At 46.2% G+C, this 22,932-nt stretch overlaps 2 protein-coding genes across 2 annotated transcripts; one reads left to right on the forward strand and one right to left on the reverse strand.

Annotated features, from left to right (window-relative positions):
* Nucleotides 1–14,776: 14,776 nt before the first annotated feature.
* On the forward strand, nt 14,777–16,834 carry LOC127294338 (peroxidase 4). The gene is made up of 3 exons (XM_051324140.2): nt 14,777–15,443; nt 15,548–15,713; nt 16,270–16,834. The coding sequence occupies exons 1-3, from the start codon at nt 15,039–15,041 to the stop codon at nt 16,659–16,661; spliced, it is 963 nt and encodes a 320-aa protein (XP_051180100.1). The 5' UTR covers nt 14,777–15,038; the 3' UTR covers nt 16,662–16,834.
* Nucleotides 16,835–18,223: 1,389 nt separating this feature from the next.
* LOC139829681 (F-box/LRR-repeat protein 13-like) lies at nt 18,224–20,477 on the reverse strand. Its single transcript, XM_051324137.2, has 3 exons — nt 19,347–20,477; nt 19,097–19,240; nt 18,224–18,946 (listed from the first exon to the last, which is right to left on the reverse strand). Exons 1-3 carry the CDS (start codon nt 20,352–20,354, stop codon nt 18,572–18,574), a joined length of 1,527 nt encoding a protein of 508 aa, XP_051180097.1. The 5' UTR covers nt 20,355–20,477; the 3' UTR covers nt 18,224–18,571.
* Nucleotides 20,478–22,932: the final 2,455 nt, after the last annotated feature.

The raw sequence follows: 22,932 nt of genomic DNA on the forward strand, positions 1-22,932 counted from the left end.
AAATACCCCCTCTTGGAGTTACTAGCAAAAACTTGGCCAGAGCCTCTACTAATAACGGAGAGCATGCAAGATCATAAACAACACATAGATATAAATTGATAATCAACATAACATAGTATTCTCTATTCATCGGATCCCAACAAACACAACATATAGCATTACAGATAGATGATCTTGATCATGTTCGGCAGCTCATAAGATCCGACAATTAAGCACAATGAGGAGAAGACAACCATCTAGCTACTGCTATGGACCCATAGTCCAGGGGTGAACTACTCACTCATCACTCCGGAGGCGACCATGGCGGCGTAGAGTCCTCCGGGAGATGAATCCCCTCTCTGGCAGGGTGCCGGAGGCGATCTCCTGAATCCCCCGAGATGAGATTGGCGGCGGCGGCGTCTCTGGAAGGTTTTCCGTATCGTGGCTCTCGGTACTGGGGGTTTCGCGACGAAGGCTATTTGTAGGCGGAAGGGTAGGTCAGGGGGCGTCGCGAGGGGCCCAGGAGACAGGTCGGCGCGGCCAAGGGTGGGGCCGCGCCGCCCTACCCCCTGGCCACCTCGTGGCCCCACTTCGTTGACTCTCCGGTCTTCTGGAAGCTTCGTGGCAAAATAGGCCCCTGGGCGTTGATTTCGTCCAATTCCGAGAATATTTCCTTACTAGGATTTCTGAAACCAAAAACAGCAGAAAACAGCAACTGGCTCTTCGGCATCTTGTTAATAGGTTAGTTCCAGAAAATGCATAATTATGACATAAAGTATGCATAAAACATGTAGATATCATCAATAATGTGGCATGGAACATAAGAAATTATCGATACATCGGAGAGATATCAGCATCCCCAAGCTTAGTTTCTGCTCGTCCCGAGCAGGTAAACGATAACAAAGATAATTTCTGGAGTGACATGCCATCATAACCTTGATCATACTATTGTAAGCATATGTAATGAATGCAGCGATCAAAACAATGTATATGACATGAGTAAACAAGTGAATCATATAGCAAAGACTTTTCATGAATAGTACTTCAAGACAAGCATCAATAAGTCTTGCATAAGAGTTAACTCATAAAGCAATAATTCAAAGTAAAGATATTGAAGCAACACAAAGGAAGATGAAGTTTCAGCGGTTGCTTTCGACTTATAACATGTATATCTCATGGATATTGTCAATGTAAAGTAATATAACAAGTGCAATATGCAAGTATGTAGGAATCAATGCACAGTTCACACAAGTGTTTGCTTCTTGAGATGGAGAGAGATAGGTGAACTGACACAACAATAAAAGTAAAAGAAAGGTCCTTCAAAGAGGAAAGCATCGATTGCTATATTTGTGCTAGAGCTTTGGTTTTGAAAACAAGAAACAATTTTGTCAACGGTAGTAATAAAGCATATGTGTTATGTAAATTATATCTTACAAGTTGCAAGCCTCATGCATAGTATACTAATAGTGCCCGCACCTTGTCCTAATTAGCTTGGATTACCGGGATTATCGCAATGCACATGTTTTAACCAAGTGTCACAAAGGGGTACCTCTATGCCGCCTGTACAAAGGTCTAAGGAGAAAGCTCGCATTGGATTTCACGCTATTGATTATTCTCAACTTAGACATCCATACCGGGACAACATAGACAACAGATAATGGACTCCTCTTTTATGCATAAGCATGTAGCAACAATTAATTTTCTCATATGAGATTGAGGATATATGTCCAAAACTGAAACTTCCACCATGGATCATGGCTTTAGTTAGCGGCCCAATGTTCTTCTCTAACAACATGCATGCTCTAACCATTAGGTGGTAAATCTCCCTTACTTCAGACAAGACGAACATGCATAGCAACTCACATGATATTCAACAAAGAGTAGTTGATGGCGTCCCCAGGAACATGGTTATCGCACAACTCGCAACTTAATAAGAGATAAAGTGCATAAGTACATATTCAATACCACAATAGTTTTTAAGCTATTTGTCCCATGAGCTATATATTGTAAAGGTAGAGGATAGAAATTTTAAAGGTAGCACTCAAGCAATTTACTTTGGAATGGCGGAGAAATACCATGTAGTAGGTATGTATGGTGGACACAAATGGCATAGTGGTTGGCTCAAGTATTTTGGATGCTTGAGAAGTATTCCCTCTCGATACAAGGTTTAGGCTAGCAAGGTTTATTTGAAACAAACACAAGGATGAACCGGTGCAGCAAAACTCACATAAAAGACATATTGTAAACACTATAAGACTCTACACCGTCTTCCTTGTTGTTCAAACTCAATACTAGAAATTATCTAGACTTTAGAGAGACCAAATATGCAAACCAAATTTTAGCATGCTCTATGTATTTCTTCATTAATGGGTGCAAAGTATATAATGGAAGAGCTTAAACATGAGCACAACAATTGCCAAGTATCACATTATCCAAGACATTATAGCAAATTACTACATGTATCATTTTCCAATTCCAACCATATAACAATTTAACAAAGAAGAAACTTCGCCATGAATACTATGAGTAAAGCCTAAGGACATACTTGTCCATATGCAACAGCGGAGCGTGTCTCTCTCCCACACAAAGAATGCTAGGATCCATTTTATTCAAACAAAACAAAAAACAAAAACAAACCGACGCTCCAAGCAAAGCACATAAGATGTGATGGAATAAAAATATAGTTTCAGGGGAGGAACCTGATAATGTTGTCGATGAAGAAGGGGATGCCTTGGGCATCCCCAAGCTTAGACGCTTGAGTCTTCTTGATATATGCAGGGGTGAACCACCGGGGCATCCCCAAGCTTAGATCTTTCACTCTCCTTGATCATGTTGTATCATCTCCCTCTCTTGATCCTCGAAAACTTCCTCCACACCAAACTCAAAACAACTCATTAGAGGGTTAGTGCACAATCAAAATATACATGTTCAGAGGTGACATAATCATTCTTAACACTTCTGGACATTGCACAAAGCTACTGAAAGTCAATGGAATCGAAATATCCATCGAGCATATCAAAACAGGCAATGCGAAATAAAAGGCAGAATCTGTCAAAACAGAACAGTTCGTAATGACGAATTTTATTGAGGCACCAGACTTGCTCAAATGAAAATGCTCAAATTGAACGAAAGTTGAGTACATATCTGAGGATCACTCACGTAAATTGGAATAATTTTCTGAGTTACCTACAGAGAATTTTGCCCAGATTCGTGACAGCAAAGAAATCTGTTTCTGCGCAGTAATCCAAATCTAGTATGAACCTTACTATCAACGACTTTACTTGGCACAAAAAAACACTAAACTAAGATAAGGAGAGGTTGCTACAGTAGTAAACAACTTCCAAGACTCAAAATAAAAACAAAGTACTGTAGTAAAAACATGGGTTGTCTCCCATAAGCGCTTTTCTTTAACGCCTTTCAGCTAGGCGCAGAAAGTGTGTATCAAGTATTATCGAGAGACGAAGTGTCAACATCATAATTTGTTCTAATATTAGAATCAAAAGGTAACTTCATTCTCTTTCTAGGGAAGTGTTCCATACCTTTCTTGAGAGGAAATTGATATTTAATATTCCCTTCCTTCATATCAATAATAGCACCAACAGTTCGAAGAAAAGGTCTTCCCAATATGATGGGACAAGATGCATTGCATTCAATATCCAAGACAACAAAATCAACGGGGACAAGGTTTTTGTTAACGGTAATGCGAACATTATCAACTTTCCCCAAAGGTTTCTTTGTAGAATGATCAGCAAGATTAACATCCAGATAACAATTTTTCAGTGGTGGCAAGTCAAGCATATTATAAATTTTCTTAGGCATAACAGAAATACTTGCACCAAGATCACATAAAGCATTACAATCAAAGTCATTGACCTTCATCTTAATGATGGGCTCCTAACCATCTTCGAGCTTCCTCGGAATAGAAGCTTCGCGTTCTAGTTTCTCTTCTCTAGCTTTTATGAGAGCATTTGTAATATGTTTCGTGAAAGCCAAATTTATAGCACTAGCATTAGGACTCTTAGCAAGTTTTTGTAAGAACTTTATAACTTCAGAGATGTGGCAATCATCAAAATTTAAACCATTATAATCTAAAGCAATGGGATCATCATCCCCAATGTTGGAAAAAATTTCAGCAATTTTATCACAGGCAGTTTCAGCAGTTTCAGGCAGTTTTTCGCGCTTTGCATTTGAAGTGGAAACATTGCCAACACCAATTATTTTACCATTAATAGTAGGAGGTGCAGCAACATGTGTAGCATTAGCATTACTAGTGGTGGTAATAGTCCAAACTTTAGCTATATTATCTTCTTTTTCATTTTCTTCTCTTTCCCACCTAGCACGCAATTCGGCCATCAATCTTATATTCTCATTAATTCTAACTTGGATGGCATTTGCTGTAGTAACAATTTTATTATTATGATTCTCATGAGGCATAACTTTCGATTTCAAAAGATCAACATCAGCAGCAAGACTATCGACTTTAGAAGCAAGTATATCAATTTTCCCAAGCTTTTCTTCAACAGATTTGTTGAAAGCAGTTTGTGTACTAATAAATTCTTTAAGCATAGCTTCAAGTCCAGGGGGTGTGTTCCTATTATTGTTGTAAGAATTCCCATAAGAATTACCATAGCCGTTGCCATTATTATAAGGATATGGCCTATAGTTGTTACTAGAATTGTTCCGGTAAGCATTGTTGTTGAAATTATTATTTTTAATGAAGTTTACATTAACATGTTCTTCTTGAGCAACCAATGAAGCTAACGGAACATTATTAGGATCATCATTTGTCCTATCATTCACAAGCATAGACATAATAGCATCAATCTTATCACTCAAGGAAGCGGTTTCTTCGACAGAATTTACCTTCTTACCTTGTGGAGCTCTTTCCGTGTGCCATTCAGAGTAATTAATCATCATATTATCAAGAAGCTTTGTTGCCTCACCAAGAGTGATGGACATAAAGGTACCTCCAGCAGCTGAATCCAATAGGTTCCGCGAAGAAAAATTCAGTCCTGCATAAAAGGTTTGGATGATCATCCAAGTAGTCAGTCCATGGGTTGGGCAATTTTTAACCAAAGATTTCATTCTTTCCCATGCTTGTGCAACATGCTCAGTATCCAATTGTTTAAAATTCATTATGCTACTCCTCAAAGATATAATTTTAGCAGGGGGATAATATCTACCAATAAAAGCATCCTTGCATTTAGTCCATGAATCAATACTATTCTTAGGCAGAGATAGCAATCAATCTTTAGCTCTTCCTCTTAATGAGAAAGGGAACAATTTTAATTTTAAAATTCATTATGCTACTCCTCAAAGATATAATTTTAGCAGGGGGATAATATCTACCAATAAAAGCATCCTTGCATTTAGTCCATGAATCAATACTATTCTTAGGCAGAGATAGCAATCAATCTTTAGCTCTTCCTCTTAATGAGAAAGGGAACAATTTTAATTTTATAATGTCACCATCTACATCTTTATACTTTTGCATTTCACATAATTCAACAAAATTATTGAGATGGGCAGCAGCATCATCAGAACTAACACCAGAAAATTGCTCTCGCATAACAAGATTCAGTAAAGCAGGTTTAATTTCAAAGAATTCTGCTGTAGTAGCAGGTGGAGCAATAGGTGTGCATAAGAAATCATTATTATTGGTGGTTGTGAAGTCACACAACTTAGTATTTTTAGGAGTACCCATTTTAGCAGTAGTAAATAAAGCAAACTAGATAAAGTAAATGCAAGTAACTAATTTTTTTGTGTTTTTGATATAGAGTGCAAGACAGTAAATAAAGTAAACTAGCAACTAATTTTTTTGTATTTTGATTTAGTGCAGCAAACAAAGTAGTAAATAAAATAAAGCAAGACAAAAACAAAGTAAAGAGATTGCGATGTGGAGACTCCCCTTGCAGCGTGTCTTGATATCCCCGGCAACGGCGCCAGAAATTTTGCTTGATGCGCGTGGTTGACGTATTGTCTTTCCGTTCGACACGCGTCCGTTGGGAACCCCAAGAGGAAGGTGTGATGCGCACAGCGGCAAGTTTCCCTCAGTAAGAAACCAAGGTTTAATCGAACCAGTAGGAGTCAAGAAGTACGTTGAAGGTTGATGGCGGCGAGATGTAGTGCGGCGCAACACCAGGGATTCCGGCGCCAACGTGGAACCTGCACAACACAAACCAAGTACTTTGCCCCAACGAAACAGCGAGGTTGTCAATCTCACCGGCTTGCTGTAACAAAGGATTAGATGTATAGTGTGGAAGATGATTGTTTGCAGAAAACAGTAGAACAATTGCAGTAGATTGTATTTCAGTATAGAGAATTGGACCGGGGTCCACAGTTCACTAGAGGTGACTCTCCCATAAGATAAATAGCATGTTGGGTGAACAAATTACAGTTGGGAAATTGACAAATAAAGAGGGCATGACCATGCACATACATATTATGATGAGTATTGTGAGATTTAATTGGGCATTACGACAAAATACATAGACCGCTATCCAGCATGCATCTATGCCTAAAAAGTCCACCTTCAGGTTATCATCCGAACCCCCTCCAGTATTAAGTTGCTAACAACAGACAATTGCATTAAGTATTGCGCGTAATGTAATCAATAACTACATCCTCGGACATAGCATCAATGTTTTATCCCTAGTGGCAACAGCACATCCATAACCTTAGAGGTTTTTGTCACTCCCCCAGATTCACGGAGACATGAACCCACTATCGAGCATAAATACCCCCTCTTGGAGTTACTAACAAAAACTTGGCCAGAGCCTCTACTAATAACGGAGAGCATGCAAGATCATAAACAACACATAGATATAAATTGATAATCAACATAACATAGTATTCTCTATTCATCGGATCCCAACAAACACAACATATAGCATTACAGATAGATGATCTTGATCATGTTCGGCAGCTCATAAGATCCGACAATTAAGCACAATGAGGAGAAGACAACCATCTAGCTACTGCTATGGACCCATAGTCCAGGGGTGAACTACTCACTCATCACTCCGGAGGCGACCATGGCGGCGTAGAGTCCTCCGGGAGATGAATCCCCTCTCCGGCAGGGTGCCGGAGGCGATCTCCTGAATCCCCCGAGATGGGATTGGCGGCGGCGGCGTCTCTGGAAGGTTTTCCGTATCATGGCTCTCGGTACTGGGGGTTTCGCGATGAAGGCTATTTGTAGGCGGAAGGGTAGGTCAGGGGGCATCGCGAGGGGCCCAGGAGACAGGTCGGCGCGGCCAAGGGTGGGGCCGCGCCGCCCTACCCCCTGGCCACCTCGTGGCCCCACTTCGTTGACTCTCCGGTCTTCTGGAAGCTTCGTGGCAAAATAGGCCCCTGGGCGTTGATTTCGTCCAATTCCGAGAATACTTCCTTACTAGGATTTCTGAAACCAAAAACAAGCGACTTGAATCGGCTCTTCGGCATCTTGTTAATAGGTTAGTTCCAGAAAATGCATAATTATGACATAAAGTATGCATAAAACATGTAGATATCATCAATAATGTGGCATGGAACATAAGAAATTATCGATACGTCGGAGACGTATCATAGTGATCAGACTATAAATTTCAGTTTTGACCATTATCATATTTGAGCTAGTTTTGCATTTGAGAATTATTTGAATTGTGATTCTTTGATTCCCAAAAGTTGTAATAAGTGTTTAGTAACATTATTCAACTAAGGGTGAAGACCAAATAGGTCTAGGGTCAAAATTTATAAAAATGCCATAGGGCATATGTTAGGGTTTTAGGGTTTTTCATTTATTTGATTTCTTTCTCTTTTTGGTTTTATTTGGTTGGTGATCTTCATAGGATCACATTAGGGTTTTAGAGCATATCAAATACAAGTAATAACAATCATCATGGCATATCAATCAAATGCACAAGTCCTATGCATGGTACTATATGCAATTTAAAAAGTTTTTGTTGGTTTGAAATTTTGCTCTCTGGAATTCTCTAACTTTCTTTTTATTGAAATTTGGGGTGTTACAGAAGGTCAGGAGCAGCTTAAATCTTGTCTTACTGCTTACTATAAGGGCCTATTTGGCGAACCTGGGGAATCGGATCTATCCCTGGATGAATCCAGGACGGATGATATTCCACAGGTGACTCCAGAAGAAAATTCCATTCTAATCGCACCTTATTCCGAGGAGGAGATTAGGAAGGCGGTCTTTCCAATGGAGCATAATAAGGCACCAGGCCTGGATGGTTTTTCTACCGAATTCTATTAGTCTTTCTGGGATATTGTGAAGACTGATTTATTGGAATTATTTGCGGAGCTTCATGCGGGACAGTTGGATCTATTCCGTATCAATTTTGGTGAAATCATTCTTTTACCGAAAGTTAATGATGCGGAACGGATCCAACAATTCAGGCCCATATGTCTTTTACATATTTATTTCAAAATTTTCACAAAAGTTGCTACTATTCGACTGAATTCTTTGGCAGATCATGTGGTGCGTCCTTCTCATACGGCATTCATGCAAGGCAGATATATCCTAGATGGAGTTGTCACTTTGCATGAAACAGTTCATGAGATGCAGCATAAAAAGTTGAATAGGGTCATACTCAAAATCGACTTTCAAAAAGCCTATGATAAAGTTAAATAGTTCTTTCTTCAACAAACACTTCGGATGAAAGGATTTTCTGATGAGTGACGCGCTCTAATTAATAATGCTATTTTTGGTGGTAGTGTTGCCATAAAGGTCAATGATGATATTGGCAATTACTTCCAGACAAAAAAAGGACTTAGGCAAGGCGATCCATTGTCCCCGATGCTCTTTAACATTGTGGCGGATATGCTTGCAATTATAATTGAACGCGCTAAGTTCGATGGCTAAATTGAAGGTGTCATTCCCCATTTAGTTGATGGGGGCTTATCAATTATTCAGTATGCCGATGATACAATTCTATTTATGGATCATGATTTGGCAAAGGCAAGTAATCCGAAGTTAATTCTTTCAGTATTCGAGCAATTGTCAGGTCTTAAGATCAACTTCCATAAAAGTGAGTTGTTTTGTTTTGGCGAAATCATAGATGATGCCAATCTTTATGCCGAGCTATTTGGTTGTGGGCTTGGTTGTTTTCCAATTAGCTATCTTGGTATTCCGATTCATCATCGGAAACTAACCCTGGCCGAATGGAAAATCATCGAAGAACGACTTCAGAAACATCTTACTAGTTGGAAAGGAAAGCTCCTATCCCTTGGGGGGAGATTAGTCCTCATAAATTCAGTGCTTACAAATACGTACTGTATATGATCTCCTTCTTCCAGTTACCCAAAGGAGTATTGCATAGATTGGATTACTTCCGATCAAGATTCTTTTGGCAAGGGGATAGTGAAAAGAAAAAAATATCGGTTGATAAAATGGAGTGTTGTATGTCGTCCAAAAGATCAAGGTGGACTTGGGGTCCACGATCTAGAAGTTAAAAACGGGGCCTTGCTAGGAAAATGGCTGACTAGGTTATTAACGGAGGATGATGTATGGCAACAACTACTGCGGAAAAAGTATGTAGGCTCAAAGGCGATATCCCAGGTTATTTGGAAACCAGGGGATTCACACTTCTGGCTGGCATTATGGCAACAAAGAAATAAATTTTTTTCGCTTGGCTCCTTCTCCATTAGGAATGGGGCGGAGATACGTTTTAGGGAGGATTAATGGTTAGGAACAACGACTCTCCGCGAACAGTATCCGACCTTATACAATATTGTTCGTTATAAAGGGCACACCTTGCAGAAGGTGATGGAATCTTCTCCACCCCCGGTAATGTTCAGACGTGATCTTATTGGTCCCCGCCTTGACTTTTGGAACGAACTTCTTCAGCGGTTAGATTCAATACAGTTATCTACGGGGTCTGATGAATTCCGTTGGAGTCTTACCAAGAATGGTGTATTCCCGGTAGCCTCAATGTATAAAGCCCTTTGCATTCCTACCCAAACGATTTTAAATAATAAATCCATCTGGAAGATGAAGTTACCATTGAAAACGAAGGTCTTTGCATGGTATCTTCGTCGAGGTGTGAGTCTTACTAAAGATAACCTTGTAAAACACAACTGGCAGGGTGCAAGAAATGTGTGTTCTGTCACGAAGATGGGACAATAAAACACTTTTTTTCAACTGTAGGGTTGCTATATCTATATAGTCAATCATTCAGAACCCCAATATATTTGGTAATTGGTTAAATGGGGTGGACTCAAGATATAAAACGATTATCCGAGTGGGAGCGATTGCAGTTATATGGTCGCTTTGGCTGTGTAGAAACGACAAGGTTTTTAATAACAAAAATTCTTCTATCATGCAGGTTCTCTACAGATGTACATCTATGCTCCGTTCATGGTCACTGCTTCAACGCTTCGAGGACCAAAACATATTTATGGAGGTGTCTACACGTTTGGAGAATACGGCCAAGAATTTTATTACCCAACATGGGTGGCAGCATAGCCTTAGGATAGAAACCAATGAAGTTGTCGATTAGTTGGTTTTTTTCTTTATCCTTTATGTACTAGTTTTTGCTTAGATACTGAATTTATAAATGGTTGTGTGCATCTTAGCTATGCAGAGGTTAGGTGTAAGAGCATCTCCAGCTGTTTGGGCTCCCCACGCCCAAATCCGGCGATATTGTCGTCCGGATTGGAGGAAAATTTGGCCTGAGGAGGCCCATTTTCCCAGCCGCGAGCCCAGGATGGATGTAACGGACTTCGGCGAATTCAGACAAAATTGGCGAGTTCGTTCAAACATAAGCGAAATTTAATGATATTTAACATATAGAGGCGAGTTCGTACATAAGTAGGCCAAATTCGAACATATATTGAATTCGGCGATTGGCAAACTAAAACTTTAAACTAAGAACGGCCTACTACATGCCGAAATGGCGGTAGAAGGACGTGTAGTCGCCGCCGTCGCTCGAGCCGGCGTCGTCCTGGGGCGGCGGCGCCTCGTACCAGCGGCTCGTGCCCTGGCCAGCGTCGCCGGCGCGTGGCGGCGACGGATGGTAGATGTCGTCGTCGTTGCTGTCCTCGAGCTTGACCACCTCCCTGGGCGCGGCGTTCTGCGCGGAGGACGGTGTGGCGGCGCGGGCGGCGAGTTGACGTGCGGCAGCCAGATCCAGCAACCGCCGTTGCTGCTCCGCCTCCTCGCGCTCCCAGTCCCGCCTGGACCACTCCAGTGCGGCGTCCTCGGGGAGGCTGTTGTCGGCGGGCACCAGGTCCTTCAGCGACCTGGCGATCGCCTCCGCCACCGCGGCGTCCTCCGCGCGCTTCGCCTCCTCCTCGATGAGCTGGTTTGCGGCGTCCTCCTTCTTCGACGCCTTCCTCTTCCGCCCGCTTTGCGGAGAGGAAGGCTGGTCGCGGATGACGAGGGCGCTGCTGCTGCGTCGTCTGCTCGGCGGTGGCGACGCCGGTTCCTTCTTGACGGTCGAAGGAGACGCCCATTCCTGCTTGACGGTGGCCGGCGTCGACCCGTCGGACCTGGATGCCGACCGCGAGCCAGACGAGGAGGAGGATGGCGCCATCCTCCTCGGCATCCAGGAACTACCGTGCTGGCGCGACACGGTAGCCGCCACTGGCGGCGACATCCCCAGGACAGGGGAGTTTCCGTCCTCGATGTGCGCGAGCACATTCTCGAGGGTGCGGCCAGGCGCGCTCCACCATCGTTTGCGGCCGGTGGCGTTGTTCCTTGCCGGAGGAGGAGGAGGGCCGTCGTAGGCCGCCAGTTCGCGTTCATACCTACGCCGGAAGAACGCGATCCACGATTCGTGGTTGTCGGGGAAGAAACGTGGATCCGCGCGCTGCTCGTCACTGAGAGTGACGAGCACCTCGTCGATCGCCGCTTCGAGTAAGGCCCCACCCGTTGGCGGTGGCGGGATCGGCACGCCGCCTGCGCTCAGCCTCCATCCCCCCGGTGCGCGGAAGTCCGGCGGCGCCGGGTAGCCCGCCGCGTGGAGGAGCCGTCCCTCCCATTGGTGGAGAGAGCGGCGGCCGAAGCCGTTGTTGGCCGCACCGTCGTTCGCCATTGCTCGTTCGAGTTCGGGGAAGATTTGGTGGAAGGCGAGCGAGGTGAATGCGGGGTAGACGCGGTAGTTCGTCGATAAATAGAGGTAGGCGCGCGTGATACCGAGGCGGCGGCATTAACTCGCCGCGTGGAAGCTACGCGGCCGGCGAATACTGACCGGCGGCAGACTTTTACAGCGCGCGGAAGACGATGCGATGAGGACGACGATCGGTGTCTCTCGCCGACAAGTTGGGGCCACCAGACGCGCGGGAAGTTTCCTCGACGTTTCGCGTGCTTTTGTTTCGTCCGGAGTCCCCGAGAGCTCCCCGGGGGGGCGGGGATGGCGTGGGATCGCCGGATGAATTTAGGCCCAAATCCAGACGAAATCGAGAAACCGGGGACGCGACTGAGCCGAATTTCGCCGTCCGGATGGAAAAAACGTCGTTCGGAAGTCTCGTCGGGGAGACGAGTGGAGATACTCTAATGCTTGATACATCGAGTAATAAAGCGCCTTTATGGAAGAAAAAACGGACCGAGCAATGCATGCATGCATTGTAGGCAGCCATGATTGACATGTCTTTGCTTGCTTAACCGTGTCGTTCGACCGCACAGTGCCGGCAGCTAGCTGAACTTTCTCACTCCCCAGACCCAACCCCAGAACAGTTCCTTTATTCACAGGAACGTTCTTCGCATAGTTACATATACAACGCCAATTTTTTTTAAATAATACGAATTATTTCATAATTTCCAGATATATCACACGTTTTGAATCATTTCCAAATATGTGACTCAGTCGATTTTCAGTCGACCGATCGGTCTACCAAAAGCCATTTAAACTGTCGCCCAGGCTATTTCCCTGTGTCGTATCAGATATCAGCCAGCCTCGGGCCGATCGGCCAGCAGCAGACCGGTCGGTCAGCTAGCAGCCGACCATCTCATACTACTGCCCTCCCGCTCCCGTCTAATTTAACACACTGGACTGAAACGGGATTAAAGGAATTTATTGTATTAGCAAGCAGGAAACACGGTTTCATGGGGACCCATCAATCAACTCTGCTGCATGTTGTATGTGCAAGCGGCCGGCCAAAAATAGTGACAAGGACCCACCTGCATCTATGTGATTAGGGTATCTCTAACGGGCAATGCATTTTGGACGCCTAAAATATCCGCACGCCCCGTCTGTTTGTATCGGTTTAAATAGTTAAAATCGATTGCTCGTTCGTTTGCGTTGGGGGTGGCTCTAGCGGCACGACGTATTTTTACGATTTACATAAAAACATAATTTACATAGTAAAAGAAAAGGAAAATAAATAGAAAACCTAAGAACGCCCGCGCGCCTACTCCTCCTCCTCGTCGTCAATCACAGCGAGCTCCGGTACCGGCCACAGCCAGTTGGCAATCGACAGGACATACGACAGGACATACGTTGGTGACATCGGTGGTGGTGGTGGTGGAGAAGCCCACGCCGGTGGTGGAGGTTGAGCAGCCCACACCGATGGTGGAGGTGGAGCAGCCCACACCGGTGGTGGAGGTGGAACCGCCCACGGGTTATACGGCGGAGGTGGAGACGGCGGTTGCACCGGTTGCGGGGCTGAGTCCTAGAGCGCTCGTCGTAGGGCCTCTTCCTCTGTGAGGCCCGGCGGCATGATGTCGGTGGCGTACCGGGGCAGTGACGGCTCCACCGATCGGTCCACCTCTGAGACAAGGACGTCGAGCCTCGCGATCTCGTTGTTCGTCATCATCGCCGGGTACTCGAACTCCCGGCCGTTAGCAATGGCCAACTGCCATTCTTGGAAAATGCATGCGACGTAGTCATCGCTGTAGTCCTTGGCCTTATCGTTGTGGTAGGCCAGCGCGTCGCTGTAGTAGTTGTCGTCATCATCGTCCTGTGAAGGCGTCGGCGGCTGCCGTGTTCGATGACGAGGCGGAGGTGGATGGTCAAAAAGGAAGTCCCTATCGCCGAGGAAACCCACCTGCCTCATCGGATCCTCCTCGGTAACGCGCGAGATACGATGCCAATGATGGCGGCGCGGAAGCCCAGTTGCCGTCCACCAGTGTGCATGCAGAAGAGGTAGCCGCGGCATTGATGGTGAAGGCTGCGGCGCAGACGCGGAAGCGATGACCACGGAAGCGATATGCTCGATACAGCCCTTTGACTCGCCGCTAGGCGGGCCCGGTGAAAACGCGAGCGGTCACTTGAGGCGTCCACGCAGCATCCGACGCGATGCATTCTAGACGCAAACATGCGTCGTGTCTGCGTCGCTGGGAGGGCCTAGTCACTATGAGGATCTGGTTCTGACGTATTTTTTGTCCGCATGAAACGCAAACGATCGCTCATCACTCCGTTGGAGATGCGCTTAATTAGCACATATATACGTACTAGCACATGCATGGTCCGGCTGATTAGCACCTTCACGTACTGGGATCTCCATATGCCAGCTGATTATCACCTCTACGTGTCTGCCCAGCTGATTAGCACACACTAATACCCTGGTCGGCCACTACCTAACCGGATCGGTAGCTTTGAAATTCGCCCCTGCTTTCTGCACTGCCTGGTCGGATAACTGTTGACCGATCGGACCTCTAGCTGGCCCGACAGCCCAGGTACACCTGCAATCGGTTCACAGCTGGCCGATCGGTCCGCCAATAACCGATCGGTTGACGCGTGTCCGACTGAGTCATATATTTGGAAATGGTTCAAAACGTGTGATATATCTGGAAATTATGAAATAATTCGTATTATTTAAAAAAAAATTGCCCATATACAACTATACTAGAAGGATGGCACACCTCGGCCTGGTGTGAAACGCGCGATTCCAACTCGCCTGTTCAACCCCAACTCAAAGTCCACCAGAGTAGGTGAAGACGATGATGTAATCTAATCATATTTGATGGCATACAGCTATAATCATGGCATCCGCAGCGAGCTTTTGATCTCTATAAATACGTACCCGGCCGCGTTAGAATAGATCATCCCATTCCCATCCAGCAAATTAACAAGCTAGCTCGAAGCACTATCTAGCCAAGCAAGTTAACGCACCACTGTGGTTCCATCATGGCAGGGCGCGCCACCGCGATCGTCTTCTCGCTCGTCCTCGCGCTGGCCATCGCTGGCGACGCGTCGGCGCAGCTGTCGACGGGCTTCTACTCCAACTCGTGCCCGAACATGCTCACCGCCGTGCGCTCGGCGCTGCGCCCGGCGATCGCCAGGGAGCGGCGCGTGGGCGCCTCCATCGTCCGCCTCTTCTTCCACGACTGCTTCGTCCAGGGCTGCGACGCCTCGCTGCTGCTCGACGACGCGCCTGGCATCCAGGGCGAGAAGAACGCCGTGCCCAACAAGAACTCCGCCAGGGGCTTCGAGGTCATCGACGCCATCAAGGCCGCCGTCGAGAAGGCATGTCCTGGCGTCGTCTCCTGCGCCGACGTGCTCGCCGTCGCCGCCGAGGAGAGCGTTGTCACCGTAAGTCCATAAGCAATCCAAAGCCGTGCCTGGCTATTGGCTACTGGATAATACGTTCATTTTTAACTGAACCTCCAGTAACTAATGTGTGTACGTGCGTGCAGCTGGGTGGTCCGAGCTGGGAGGTGAAGGTGGGGCGGAGGGACTCAACGACGGCGAGCTTCAACGGTGCCAACAACGACATTCCCCCGCCAACGTCGGGGCTGGCCAACCTTACCTCACTCTTCGCCGCCAAGGGGCTCTCCCAGAAGGACATGGTCGCGCTCTCAGGTACATTACATATACATGCAAATGCACCAACTGATTAAGCACCAATCAAAATTATCAACATCTTGCATTAATTTACTTTTTCCAGAAGATAAATTACTAATTAAAATCGATATTTTCTCGCTCTCACTCCGTCATGAAAGAATGTTCCAATCTTAACCAACATTCCGATTCGTGATAAGGAAATGTTTTCCTTTTGTGTAGAAAAGTTGATTGCTTCAGTGTTAATTTCAAAGTGAAGTAACTGAAAAACATCTGCTGTCAAACAACGGGACTGATAGCTAAGTTTTGACTCCAAATTAAGCTCAAAACTTCAGCATAGGACGTTTCTCAGGACAGGTTAAACAAAGATAGTTTACAGGTGATGACTTCGGAAGTTGGTGACTAATTACCATTGCCCCTACCTCCTGGTCGGCTTGCTTTGCAAGTCTGGAAAATGTCTACGAGTTACATATGTTCCTTGGTTACTAGTAATAAACAACATACTGTGATAGCTGGTGAATGATTGCTACCGAAGGAATGAGAAAATAACCTGACCTGACCTACTACCTTGTTCCAGGAGCACACACCATCGGCCTAGCGCGCTGCACCAACTTCAGGGGCCACATCTACAACGACACCGACATCGACGCCGGCTTCGCAAGAAGCCGCCAGTCAAACTGCCCTCGCACCACCGGCTCAGGTGACAACAACCTGGCGCCGCTGGACCTGCAGACTCCGACCGTCTTCGAGAACGCCTACTACAAGAACCTTGTGCAGAAAAGGGCCCTCCTGCACTCCGACCAGGAGCTCTTTAACGGGGGCGCCGCCGACGCTCAGGTCCGGTCATACGTCAGCAGCCAGGAGGCCTTCTTCAAGGACTTCGTGGTGGGAATGATCAAGATGGGGGATGTTGCCCCGCTGACGGGGTCGAACGGGCAGATCAGGAAGAACTGCAGGAGGATCAACTAAACAACTAAGATCCTCCAAAGGTCTGCAAAACAGTTGTGAGATCTGTAGTAGTAGCAGTATCTAGCAAGCAGCTCATAGACTCAGTATGTCCCTCTTTAAATCCAGCTTCTGGGATTGTGAAACCAATGTACTACTCAGTTTGAATAATAAATGGTCTACGGCCAAACAATGAATTAGTACCCGTGCAACTGTGTTTCGGACAGATAACTAGGTTGATAATGCTTTATCCAAGCAGTTCCCTCAATTATTTTTTTTCTCGACAAGACTCAGATCTCAATCAAGGAACTATACAATTTAGAAGATCTTGAAGACCATTTCCACCGACCTCTCACAGTGCAAGCTTTTCAACAGTTTCAGCAATTACGGCAACTAATGTTTAATACTACTCTCAATCAGAAATTCAGAATGAAGATCAATGGGGGCTACCCATGGTGTACTAAATTTTCATCCATGAAATTCTACAACCTATTGATAAAACAAAGGCTAGTGCATGATATTTTCGCTAATACCCAGAAAAGTGCTAAACACAGAGTCTTCTTCTACCTAATACTGCATGATAGAACTAACACCAGGGTTCTAGTACAAAGGAAGAACTTCATATTCCAAATTATAATTGCTGCTTATGCCAAGAAGAAGTGACTGAAACAAAGATGCATCTTTTCTAGGACTGAGTTTGCTAGGGCATGCTGGAACTCGATCATTCAGAATAAAGAAAGGGGAATATCGGTTTATGATGAAATATGTTCTGCTGAGGATCGACTACAGGAGAAGATTCAAACGGAAATTATTATTTTGGGTGCTGGAACATCTCAACTCAAAATTGGAATAGACAACTCAAAGAGGATCTTGCTCTGGTAATACATAGATCAAAGCAAGATAAAGCAAACAAACTTAAGGACTGGACTCCTATTTGTAAATATGTAATTATGTAAATACTCTTCTTCTATTTAAATAAAAAAATACAGTGTCCTACTGCTTGAGCGTAAATAAAAATTAGTACATTTCTATAGCCAACTATTTGTATGAATAGTGTGAACAAAACGAAGACAGTACAGCATGAGGAAAATCTGCACACAAAAATAGAAACAAACTGACATACTCTCACGAAGCCAAGCAATGTCAATAGTGTAGTGGCATAATAAACACCTTGAAGAATATGAATGTTCTGTTACCCAATGTCATAACATAAGCAGACACTCCAGAATGCTAGTATTTGTATACTCTGGAACAACAACTGCTTGTCTATGAGTAAAGGAGATTTGGGAACAAATGGGAAGAGGCTAGCATTGAAGCAATAATCGATCAAACATGCTACAGAGCATAGTTGTTAGCCAGTACAACTATTCATATCAATGTGGCTCAAGTGATCATCTGCCATACCGCGTGACCAAACAATCAGATTACCTTGCACATCATGATTCACGTTTCACAGCTGAAGAAGTCAGATAGACTGTAAAGAGCTGTAGTTGACTTGGCCTATCTACTCACATAAATCAGAACAGAGAATGGCACAATAACAAATGTTCCAAGTAAAGTCTATATGAAAACGTCACGACAGTACGAAAAAAACATGAATTATTTCAGATATCACCAAATCTCACCAGCATCAACCCCCATAATGTTCAGTAGCAATTGTGCAACGTAACACCATTGTAAGCAGAACAAAGCTAGCAACAGTATGGTGCCAACCAAAAAAACAGCGAGTTTTACCACATAAAGAAAGGTAGTCATTTGCATCCAACATGGTACTACTAAATCCAGCACTCATGCTAATCATGCTAGCAGAAACAAGAGCATGGGTTAATCTGCAAGAACAGAAACTGAAACCATAACGATACTTCCACTACTGAACATTAGTAACTTCCAGAGCAATTTACTTCTCATGATGATATCTGTAGGCAACTTTGACTTCAGCAGCCCTCGAAAGGGTCGACAAGAGAAAAATCAGATCCTCTCTTGAAGCTCCAAATGTTACCTCCATCAGGATTACGGCCAGTAACCAGCATTTTAGAGTCATCATTAGCCCGTTTCATGGTGCGCAGAGGCATCATTTTGGAATCCGCCTCCTCCTTGGAAGAGAACACATTATTGGCCAAAACTATCGCAATCTTCTTCAGCACCAACGCACTCCCAAGGAAAAACTTGATGAAAGCAAGCTCACTTCGATCCCCTCGATAAGCATAAAAAACCAGCATCTTGATGCGCGAGCGGATGCATTCTATGGTACCACACTCATTCCAGAACTTGGGGTTGGGCTTGCTAGAGGATTGATCTGTTTCTCGAGACTGAAAAAAATTACTAAATTAGTTCACATGAAGTTGTTCAGCTATTTATGGACCATGCAGTAACAGCAGCAATTTGGCAATATGAATGATATGATGCAAGTACTACATGATAGCGCAAATGAATGGCAAAAGAAGCATAAGGGGCTTCACCATGATGTGGAGCGTCTCGACATTGGGAAAGCATCTGAGGATAGCCGGGATCATCTTGACATCATTGCGGGCTCCACAACGAAACTCCAGAGCCAGGATCTTCACACTTGGTACCATGGTGCTTGGGGTGGCATTTGTCCCAGCCTGCAATTGCAGTTTCAATGCACCCGGTTATTAAGCGAAAAAAGACCACACATAATCATTCAGGTATGAAGTAAGATGGAGCAAATGGAGAATATGAGGCAGGCACCTTGATGACGATGTTGCCGACCTCCAGGACATGAATTGCTGGATCCAAGTATCCGAATGAGTGCAGCTTGGGGGCATGGCCGATCTTCACCTTGGTGCAGACCCCGTCGCGGGTCCAACCCAATGAGTGGATGAGTCGCTCAAGGGACGGGGCGTGCACCACAGCGATTTCATCAACGAAGCAGCCGATGAACTGCAAGCAGCGGAGGCTTTGGCTGACAAGGCGGAGGCTAAGCTTAAAGAGATTGCCTTGGACGCAGAGCTTCTCAAGCACGGGGCTCCGGTCGAGGATGAAGTCCAGATCCCTGCTCTCGATTACGACGACGCAGAGGCCGAGCTCACGGAGGTTGGGGAAGCAGGTAGCGCGGGGGACGGCTGCCGTGTCGGGGAACTTCCAGAGGCCGAGGTAGAGGCGGGTGAGGGTGGTCATGCCCAAGAAGGTGGCGGGGAGGACGAGGTCGAGCGGCCAGGGGCGGTTGACGAGGACGAGCTCCTGGATGCCCTTGTCGGCGAGGATCTGGAGCCAGCGCGCGAGCAGGCCGTGGAAGTCCTCCATGCAGCTGCTGGTGAGGTGGACGCAGCGGAAGGGGCCCGGGTGCGCGGCGAAGACGGCGGAGACGGCGGAGGTGACGCGCCGCGCGTGGGCGCGCGTGACCTCGGTGCCTGCGGGGAGGACCTGGGAGTCGACGAGGACGAGCGGGGTGGAGCGCCAGACCCCGCGCCAGCGGCGGGAGAGCGCGGCGGTGCGCGCGGCCTCCTTGATGGGGACGCGGGAGACGATGTTGGCGAGGAGCAGGTCGGGGAGGCGGCTGAGGCGGTCGACGGCGTCGTGGGGGAGGAGGGCGCAGAGGTTGGCGTCGGCGGAGGCGGGCGGGTCCGGGAGGGCGTGGTGGGTGTAGGACATGACGCGGGCGAACACCCTCTCCGCCTTCTTGGGGTCACTGCCGCGCCGGCGGAGGTCGGCCGCAAAGCCAGGGTCCATGGGAAGGGGAGGCACTCGGGTGTCCATCGCCGCCGCCCGCCGCCCGCCGCCCGCCGCCGGAAGCGCTGTGGTGGGGACGAGGGTTTGGAGTTTGGAGCGGCGCGTGCTGTCTGTGGAGTGGAGCAGGAACGGCGGAACTGCGGAAGAAAAGGGAAAATGTGTGAGCTTTTTCTTGCTGGATGGATGAGAAATGTTGTAACTGTAGCCGAAGGGCAAGGGCAAGGGCAAGGTCTTGTTTGGTAAGCTGCATGCCCCTTGATTCGTATGGATCCATTAATTTTCGGTCCGTTTGGATATTTGGATGGAGCCGCGTTGTTGCATCGCACGGTTCTCAAAGCACCCGTGGGACAGCTCTGGAGGAACGCCCGGAATGGCAGTTTCTCCGGAGCCAGGCCCGTTACGACCAAAAGGCTGCACGCGTGGGGAAGGGAGGTGGAAACGCCGCATCCCTTCGAGAACACGCGCCGTAATTAACCTCATCGCTCCCCTCTCCTTCCTCTCACTGCCGCGGTAATTAGGACATCACGCGGGCGAACACCTTCTCCGCCTTCTTGGGGTCACTGCCGCGCCGGCGGAGGTCGGCCGCAATGCCAGGGTCCATGGGAAGGGGAGGCACTCGGGTGTCCATCGCCGCCGCCGGAAGCACTCGGGTTTGGAGCGGCGCGTGCTGTCTGCGGGGAGTGGAGCAGGAACGGCGGAACGGCGGAAGAAAAGGGAAAATGTGTGAGCTTTTTCTTACTGGATGAGAAATGTTGCGACCTGTAGGAAGAAACCAGTGAGCCCAAATGTTTCCCAAAACCCTCTCACAGTCTCACGGCCCACAGCCACGAGTGACTGAGTCAGTTCTTCCTATCCCTGAATAATCCTTTTTTTCTCAAAAAAATAAAAACTGAATGCTCCCTAAAAAGCTATCTAAAAGTAATAAGAATAGTTTGAGGAAGCAGATTTGGTTCACATGAGCATCAATGCTTTCAGTTTTTAAAATATTTAAAAGTTGTACATCTACGCCTTAAAAAATCATCAAATTTATATTCCATAAATACATATACATATCCTGAATACTCGTGCAAAGTTTCAATAGAAATTGCATTTTATTTTGAGCTGTGTGAAAAGAACAAATTTGTGGCTAAGTATAGGGGCAGATAGTTGTCAAAAATTTGTCTTTTTCGTATAGATCAAAATACAACATATTTTTCTCCAAAATTCCTACCGTAAACGTCTATATTTTATGGGTATTTAATTTAAATTTGTTTAGAACCCAAAAATATGTTTTTTAAAAATCAGGAGCACTGGTGCTCATTTGCCAACGGCACTTTCGGGTTTGAATATTATTTCTACTAATATAAAAACTCACATGTTTTCGTTATTACTCTACTAGGACAATGCACGCGCGTTGCCGCGAATAACAAACATTGTTGAGTCCCTTTTCCGCCCGGCTCCAGCCAAGCACGAGCTAGCCCTGCATCTGCCTCTCTTCTATTGGCTTCAGCATTGCTATCTGCTGCTCCCGTCGCCCGTCTTGGCCGCTGGCAACTCAAATGTTGGCGGCCCATTTCGGCCCACCTCCCTCTGTCCCGCAATGCTTGACACCTCAGGCCGCTTCCGTCACCCAGCAGTGCTTAGCTCTCTCCCTCCTCACTCGCGGCAATCAGCCAACACGCTCCACCTCGTGGTCGCAGACCTTACTCGTGAGTCCTGGGTCATCCTAGAGCTGCAGCGCGAGGTACAGATGGAGTGCGTTTCGGCGGCGCTGGGTGCTCGAGAGAGAAAGGTCAGGCGGATTGAGGAAGAAAACCTATTCCTACTTGTCCAAAACGAGCCGTGATGCGTTATATGTGATTTGGTGAGAGGACAGACCAGCCCAAAGAAAATGTTGGATGCGTTGCATCGGAATGGAATTAATCTGGATATGTCCCTTATTTCCGTGGCACAATTACACCACCGATGTCAGCCGCCCGAAGGTGGTAATCTGCGTAAGCATTGCCACCATGACAATGTGCTCACCGGTAGCAGCCACCACCATCTTCCTTTGGTTGACGAAGCGGACATAGCCCTTGTTACATTTATGGTCGCGCAACATTTGCTCTGACCACCTGACCACCTCGTGTGATCGTGGTTGCGAAAGCTTGCGAGTAACGGTTGACGAGTGACTTACCGACGAAGACAAGTCAAGGTGGAGCGATTTAGTTGTTGACTTTTTTTGCGAGTGAGTTAGTCATTGACTTAAAGAGCCACGTTCGGGAACTTGTCTCCACAACATCAAGGCGATAGGATGGGGCGGCCGAATGGTGTTACCGCCGATTGATAGTTCAAGACCAGCGTGATAAAAGAAAGACCGGTGGTCCGGTGCAACAAAATATCAAGTATAATTTGCATATTACAAATTGACATAAATTTAAAACTAAATATGTAAAGCAAATTAAACATAAGCTAGATTTGTTAAAAACACAAACAAACCTGAGCTAGCTATCCGTTTCGAAAGTCAAACATGCGCTAATTTCTTCCTCCTCATTAGTGAACTGAATATGATTAATTGAGGTGGGACTATTGTACAGGTCTAAAGTGGTGGCTACACTTATTTATTTTACGTTAATTCTGTAAAGCC

Source organism: Lolium perenne, chromosome 4 (genome assembly GCF_019359855.2).
Source record: "Lolium perenne isolate Kyuss_39 chromosome 4, Kyuss_2.0, whole genome shotgun sequence".
Classification (NCBI taxonomy): domain Eukaryota; kingdom Viridiplantae; phylum Streptophyta; class Magnoliopsida; order Poales; family Poaceae; genus Lolium; species Lolium perenne.